Source organism: Sinocyclocheilus rhinocerous, unplaced genomic scaffold (assembly GCF_001515625.1).
Source record: "Sinocyclocheilus rhinocerous isolate Xijiao unplaced genomic scaffold, SAMN03320098_v1.1 scaffold2307, whole genome shotgun sequence".
Taxonomy (NCBI): Eukaryota; Metazoa; Chordata; class Actinopteri; order Cypriniformes; family Cyprinidae; genus Sinocyclocheilus; species Sinocyclocheilus rhinocerous.
The window spans coordinates 140,405-148,191 of NW_015642048.1; the positions used below are offsets into that span (position 1 = coordinate 140,405).

A 7,787-nucleotide genomic window follows, 5' to 3' on the forward strand; every position below is an offset into this window, starting at 1 on the left:
CGGTTCCTGAGATCGGCCAAGTTGGTGAGTACCGATCGAGTCATAAAATATGATTATTGGCCGATACCGATCTCCGGCCGATCGATCGGAGCATCCCTAGTAATCATGGTAATTTTTGGAAGAAAAAAAAAACGGCACTCTTCGTGTGAAATTGATTAACTATATGAAGTGGTATAAATATATACATTTTCTGCCCCCATGTCTTGAATTTGTGATCATTCTAAATGCATTTTATTAGACTGAATCATGCAGTGCAAGAACACGCTCTAAATGCGTACGCGCATTAGTCTAGACTTCATGCGTGCACTCTGTTGGGCGGTTTTGAATGGTTTTCGCAAAATACTCGATAATGTCAAATCACACATCATTAAAACAACAATTACGATATTAATCGCAGACGATATATATTAGGGTGACCATACGTGCCATTTTCCCTGGCCAGGATTTGTTTTGGCTTTGTTTTCCTGTTTTCATGCTTGCTGAAGGTAATGATCGAAAAGTAGTTTGACCAATAACATGCAAGCATTGTACATAATGGACCAATCATGGCGTGTGAGAAGGTGGGATCTACGGTCAAAGCGATGCAATTACGCGTACATATTAGGTGTGTTCGACTTAAAAGCAGTGCGGCTCAGACCGATCAGTGTTTGACATCAAAGTACCTCGAGAGCGTTTCGAAAGCGTAACCGTCTGTATGGTACTTTGATGTGATACACCGATCGGTCTGCACACGCAAACAAAGCCAAAACCTAGATATTTTAGGCAATATAGAAATCCTGGCCAGGACGCGTCCTGGGAAAATGGCACCTATGGTCACCCTAATATATATTGCACACTTGTCAGTCAGTCAGTATTACCAAAAAACATTTCCAGCATGAAAATCCCCTTCAGAAGCAGGGCATCTCACCTCTTCCTGTGCCTGACTGCTCTCGGCTGGGCCGCTTGGTGCTTCTGTGGGCTCAACCTGCGATTTATCCACGTTTTGGCTGGTTTCAGCTGTACACTCCTTTTGCACCTCCTCCTCCACCTGTGTTGGGGAGCTCGGTGCTGGACTCTGGGAGGATTTATCCTCTTCGATGCTGCTGTTTTGACTGGTTTCAGCCGTACACTCCTTCTGCACCTCCTCCTCCACCTGTGTTGGGGAGCTCGGTGCGGGACTCTGGGAGGATTGATCCTCTTCGATGCTGCCGTTTTGGCTGGTTTCAGCTGTACACTCCTTTTCGGCGTTCTTCTGCACCTCCTCCTCCTCCTGTGTTGTGGAGCTCGGTGCTGGACTCTGGGAGGATTTATCCTCTTCGATGCTGCTGTTTTGACTGGTTTCAGCTGTACACTCCTTCTGCACCTCCTCCTCCACCTGTGTTGGGGAGCTCGGTGCGGGACTCTGGGAGGATTTATACTCTTCGATGCTGCCGTTTTGACTGGTTTCAGCTGTACACTCCTTTTCGGCGTTCTTCTGCAACTCCTCCCCCTCCTGTGTTGTGGAGCTCAGTGCTGGATTCTGGGAGGATTTATCCTCTTTGATGCTGCGGTTTTGACTGCTTTCAGCTGTACACTCCTTCTGCACCTCTTTCTCCACCTGTGTTGGGGAGCTCGGTGCGGGACTCTGGGAGGAGGAGCTGCTGGAGCTGCTGGGCTGCTCCTGAGGGTCTGTCCTGTCACTCCCCCTGGTGGCAGAAGGCGGCACAGTCGGTTTGGGAACATCTGAACTGCGTGAAGCCCCAGAGGTGGACAGAGAAGCCTCGCTGTCGCTGTCATCACTTCCTTCACCAGAGCTGCCTATCTCCTCCAGTCCTCCGAGGCCAGTCCTAGTGGATTAAACGAATGCGTGTTACAATTTAGTGATTCTAGTCAGCAAGATAAGCATTTTCTTTGACATAGGTTAAATCAGCTCACCAGAAACATTTCTTCTTTGCTTTCTTTTTACTGTCAGCTGGTGTCGGACGCTTGCGACTCGGCCCCTCGTCCGCCTTGACAAGACCACTAGAGGAAGCCTGCATGCCTGCAAGAATAGACAACTTTTACCTTTACTGTCAAGAATAATTAGGTTTGGGCAACATACTTGAATATTTCCAATATGCAATATTAATGGGGGTGTCACATCAATTAATCACAATTGATCACATCCTAAATAAAAGCCTGTGTTTACATAATATATTGTGTATTAGGGCTGCACGATATTGGAAAAAACTCACATTGTGATATTTTGTTTTTCTGCGATATATATTGCGATATGAAGAAAGAAAAAAAAAGATTCACCAGATGACTTGAATAGCTCTATTTTGGGGAAAAAAATAAATGATTGGGGTGATTTTGTATGCGAGTAAATCAGCATAGGAAATAAACAAATTACAAGCATAGATAAATATAACAGAACAAAGATACAAATGAAATAAGCAGTGCTTTATATTTTTCAGGTAAGTCTAATAACACTGCATAGTCTTCACTGTATAAATCTAATAAATCTGTGTTAAAGCTACAAAAGTGATTTTTCTCTGTTTTGTTGTTTGATTAACATGACACAGAAAGCAACAGGAACATTAAACTGCTGTTATTGTTATCCTCTGTCTTTCTCAATTGTTTACCTTCAATTAAAACATAAGCAACTGTTTTTTACAAGGATACTTGCAGAGACATGCATTTTGACAGTTTCGTGCATATGTGTAATTTCAGGCACAAATAGTAGCAGAAGTGAATGGAATTCAGTGTTCACGTGCATCTGCATGGCTCTCACAGACTCTACAGAAGACGCAAGCGGCGCAATGTGACAAAATACAATAGAACCCATTATAATCAGTGATGCTGTGTGACTGACTACACTGGATGTGGCGCGACATGACCAATCCCCAACAGTAAACTGATGTCTCGTTTTATTTAATGACGTACTGACACAAAGTTCAAATATTTGGCACCGGTCACTTTGTCGCGTCCAGTGTAGACAGACTTTGGGGCCGTTCACATGGCGCGCTTAAAAAGCGTTGAAAACGCCAGCCGCACCGCTTTCTCCTTCTTTCCAAGGAGCTTGCGTTTTCGTGGCGTCTGCCGTTGCTAAGCAACCGTGACCTGCGCACTCCTCGACGACGCGGATATTTCAACAAAGGATAAATGGATTTCCAGTATTGAAAATCACTTGCAGTAGCTCTGCTACTAAATTTATTTAAAAATGGATATCTCTGTACAGCTGTCGCGTCCGGTGTAGACGCGGTGTCTGTGTGTGAGCAAAGAAAACGATCAGTATAAATATAACGATCAGTATAGGCCTACTAAACATTGCGTGACTATCCCGGATGCGCACATCGCGATATCGATGCTGAAACGATATATCGTGCAGCCCTACTGTGTATATTAATGTCTATATAAATACACACACACACATAGATACATGTATATATTTAATAAATATATTTATATTTATTTGATATAAATCATATATAAATATGAATATATATTATATATTCAAACAAATGGGGAAGTCGTGGCCTAATGGTTAGAGAGTCGGACTCATAACCCAAAAGGTTGTGGGTTCGAGTCTCGTACCGGCAGGGATTGTAGGTGGGGGGAGTGAATGTACAGCACTCTCTCCCACCTTCAATACCACGACTGAGGTGCCCTTGAGCAAGGCATCGAACCCCCAACTGCTCCCCGGGCGCCGCAGCATAAATGGCTGCCCACTGCTCCAGGTGTGTGTTCACGGTGTGTGCGTGTCCACTGCTGTGTGTGTGCACTTTGGATGGGATAAATGCAGAGCACTAATTCCGAGTATGGGTCACCATACTTGGCCACATGTCACTTCACTTTCACTTTCAAACAAATGTAAGTACTCACACATATATTATTTAAGCACAGACTTGTATTTTATGCAGTTAAATCATGATTAATTTATTTGACAGCCCTATTTCAGACCTAATAATAATAATAATAATACATTATAATTATAAATATTTAATAATATATTAATTTTAATTAATTATAATTGTCGATTATATTGTTATAATAATGATAATACTAATTAATAAATATATTATATTGAATATATAATTTACATATTGTTAAAGTTAATTTTATATAACACCTTTCTAGGAAATAGAGATCACTTTCAGAATTGTAATATTATTTATTATTATTAATTATTTAGTATTATTGTTTTTGGCTATAAAATCAAGCAATGTGAAATTACTTGAACTTGTGAGTATGAGAATATTAAATATTATATAATTCCTAATATAGGAAATATTTTAGTTTAATGGAGTCTCTAATTTTAATCTCAGTACAAAAAAATTCTGATTCAAAATGTGATTCAAGTGAATTTAGGTGGTGTATTTAAATTATAATTTTTTTTAACAAATCTTCAAAGGACCTTGGGATAATGGTGCAGTGGTTTAACTTTCAGTCACTAGGGTGAAACTAAGGGTGCTTTCACACTTGGTTCGATTGCTTGGTCCGAACCCGAGTTCGATTGCTCACCCCCCCTCCCCCTCCCCCCGCTGGACTGTGTTCACATTATATTATTTGGGTCCGAACCGCGGTTCGTTTGCGTCATTAAGCCAGCAGCTGTTTACCCCGTTGCTTAGTAACGGTTGTGGTGCTCCTAAATTTTTGGTGAGTGCTCCTAACTTTTTGCTGGTGCTCCTAACTTTTTGAAGTTGGGAGCACCAGTGCTACCAAGTAAAAAAGTTAATTTCGAGCCCTGCCTAAATATGTAAATAATGCTGTTTATGGCTATTTATCATTCTCCTCTGTGTAAATGTACTCTAGCACTACTTTAAGACCGTAGATGCGTGTAATTTTATACATAAAATGAGTTCAAGTTACCTTTCAGCACAGAGTCCTCCAGTCTCTCTGAGAGGTCGTGGCACTGCTTTTCATAATCAGTGTCTGTGAAATAATGTTTAGGCTCGGCCAATTTCCTCTGAATCCGCTCCAGACGACGCTGCTCCTTCTCTGCCTCTCGATCCGCCTGCTTTTTCAGCCACTCTGCCATTCTACAAACACGCATACAAATTCACACAATAAGACGACCTAATGGTGGAGCAGAAAACACCAAATCCATAAAGCAATTCAGTCAATTAAGTCAATAATCAAAAAAAGCATGCTAAATGGATACGGTAATCATCAGCAGTACTCTTTCTCATGATTGACGTCTCTCAGTCTCCTTCCACTCAGATCTCTACAGGCCTCACGGTTAGTGGTCTTTTCGATTTGTGCACCGAGGGCCCTCAACATAGAGCCAAATCCTACAAAACAAATGAGTTTAAAACCTTTATTAATAACTTTCAAATGCTCAAAACTTTATATACATCCTATAAATTAAAAACAAACCCTAAGGGAACTCTTATCAGAATTTTATATATACTTTTAATAAGTTCCAAATTGTAAATGTGTCCAAAATGGGGACATATTTATACCAGAGCATACTCTAACAATTATATTATCATATAACAATTAGCCAAATATCAACAACCCATCATGTTCTAACATTTGCAGGCTTCAAAAAAGATCAACAGTGATGTTCTGGGCGAGTCTGTTTACCTCCTTTGCCTCCACATAACCGAGGCTCCACACGGTACACAACTCCAGACTGAAGCGAGGCATTCCTGTGAGACACGCGGCCATTACTCTTCACATAGAAATCCGCGACGGAGGCACCCTGAGAGGAAATAAGACATATTTTAGGTCGTCTTAAACACAATACTCATCATCAAAATCAAACTGAACAGTGAGAGTTACAGCACAATCCTCAATTCAGATTTCACATCTCACATTCACTCACCTCTTTAACGGCAAAATGATCGATGAGATCGCTGACAGTCGAGCCCGGGGCGACAGTAAGGTTAGTAAACCTCACATTTGGTGAAACTACAAAGAGCTCCATGTTTTCTTCTCCTCTGTTCTCGAAGACGTGCCTATAAACTTCCGGAAAAATCTGTGAAGTATTAATTGCGTTGACGCAACTACGGAAGCCGAGAGAATTTCTTCTTCTTCTTGTACGATTTTATGGCGGTTGACAAGCCAACTTATGGTGTATTACCGCCACCAACTGGACTGGAGTGTGAAGCATTTAACGGGAAAGAGGGAAAAAGGAACAAACAAAAAAACAAACAAAACAAAAAAATTCCATAAATAAATAAACCAACCGGTAGTATTATTATGACATTTAATTTCTACTTTCTAATCCTGTTATCCTCAGATAAGTAAGAATTTCTCTCATAATACTTGTCTGTCCTGAGGCACAACTTAAAAGATTTGATATAGTGAAATGAATTACTCCTATGTTTCTCAGTTTCTTAAATAACTTCTCTCTTTCTTTGGTATATACTGCACAATGTAAAAGTGCATGCTCAATAGTCTCTGCTTCACTGCATGTAGTACACAATCCTGACTGATGTTTCCCTGTTGTGAATAATGAATGATTTAAACCAGAATGTCCTATTCGAAGTCGAGTAATTATTGTCTTTTTTTCTCTTGTTAAAGCATACTCTCCCTTTGCCGAGAGAACTTGTCAAATCCCACATTCTTTGATCCTAGTAAAATAAACCATCAAATAGAGAAATTGAGCTATATATCCAAGCTATTTTATCTTAAAAGATTTCCAAAAAATTTAAAACGGTAAACCCACGCTGCAATTCTAATTTATTTTGTTGAAGGAAGCAATAAATTTTGTCAACATGTAATATTTTATTATTAGCAGTATATTTTTGCATATTAATGAGCACCATAAATCCAAAACCACTGCGAAAATCTTACATTTTCCCACCCTTACGAAAACTAACCATGGTTTTACTACAAATAAAACCAAAAGACCATGGTTACTATAGTATAGTTATACCATGGTAATCACAAATTAACCATAGTTTAACCATGGTATTTGTAGTAAATATGTGGTTATACAAATGGTAATCAATACGCCAAAAACCATGGTTACTACACATACTACTGTACTGTATAATAAAACCATGGGGCACGTTTCCAGTGAAAATCCCACATTTTCCTGCAGCCTTTTATTTTGAAATGTTCCCAGCATGCTCTGCTGTGCCTATGACGTTTCAACATGGCGACGCTCTGCAAGGTGATGTACAACGTGAGCTCCAGGTCATCTTTACTACCAAAACACTGTGTTTTTACCACGCTCAGATCATTATGCAGCTCCGATGCGAGCGGAGGAGATGGTAAATCAGCCGAGAGGGTGAAGAGCGGGTTCGCAGCCGCATATGAGCAGCATTCGGACCTGCGGCAGAGCGGCGACCGGAGCTCCGGGGACGAGACCTCCTTCGCGTCGCTCCTGCGCCGCTCCGCTCTCACGCAGATGGGTCCGGCCAAAGACAAGATCGTCGTCGGGAAAATCTTTCATATCGTCAATGACGATCTGTATGTCGATTTCGGCGGGAAGTTCCACTGCGTGTGCAAGAGGCCCTCGGCGGACGGACAGAAGTACCAGCGGGGCAGCAGGGTGAGGCTGAGGCTGGAGGATGTGGAGATGACCTCGCGGTTCCTGGGAGCCTCCGTCGATACGACGCTGCTGGAGGCGGACGCCACTCTGCTGGGACTCATAGAGAGCAAGACGAAGGAGTAGTTGGCCATTGAGAACTCAGACTGAACTATATGTGTGAACGAATGGACTCTGTATTGTGTATGAGATATAAAATTTAATATTGCACTTCCACGGATTTTGATTCTTGTTTGTTTTTTTATCTATCTATCTAATTAGCCATTTATGTATAATTCTCTCTCTTGCTCTCTCCATAATTTTATATATATATATATATATATATATATATATATATAATGTATTT

General features: G+C 41.0%; 2 protein-coding genes across 4 annotated transcripts in view; one reads left to right on the forward strand and one right to left on the reverse strand.

Annotated features, from left to right (window-relative positions):
- Nucleotides 1-5,955, reverse strand: part of LOC107755340 (protein SDE2 homolog) — an 8,685-nt gene extending 2,730 nt beyond the window's left edge. The window contains exons 1-7 of one of the 3 annotated variants that reach the window (XM_016572098.1): nucleotides 5,768-5,948; nucleotides 5,527-5,644; nucleotides 5,120-5,231; nucleotides 4,810-4,979; nucleotides 1,894-1,999; nucleotides 1,343-1,805; nucleotides 908-1,015 (exon numbers count right to left, since the gene is read on the reverse strand). In XM_016572098.1, the coding sequence (XP_016427584.1) occupies nucleotides 908-1,015; nucleotides 1,343-1,805; nucleotides 1,894-1,999; nucleotides 4,810-4,979; nucleotides 5,120-5,231; nucleotides 5,527-5,644; nucleotides 5,768-5,869 (1,179 nt within the window). In that variant the 5' untranslated portion in view covers nucleotides 5,870-5,948. Of the gene's footprint in view, nucleotides 1-907; nucleotides 1,806-1,893; nucleotides 2,000-4,809; nucleotides 4,980-5,119; nucleotides 5,232-5,526; nucleotides 5,645-5,767 lie in introns of all 3 variants that reach the window. The other 2 variants (XM_016572096.1, XM_016572097.1) reach the window with 2 other exon arrangements.
- A 1,040-nt stretch (nucleotides 5,956-6,995) lies between these two features.
- On the forward strand, nucleotides 6,996-7,675 carry LOC107755341 (28S ribosomal protein S28, mitochondrial). Its single transcript, XM_074560235.1, has one exon. It carries the CDS (start codon nucleotides 7,046-7,048, stop codon nucleotides 7,565-7,567), a length of 522 nt encoding a protein of 173 aa, XP_074416336.1. The 5' UTR covers nucleotides 6,996-7,045; the 3' UTR covers nucleotides 7,568-7,675.
- Nucleotides 7,676-7,787: the final 112 nt, after the last annotated feature.

Coding starts and splice junctions, on each gene's coding strand:
- LOC107755341 (XM_074560235.1), top strand. CDS start 7,046: ATGGCGACGCTCTGCAAGGTGATGTACAACGTGAGCTCCAGGTCATCT.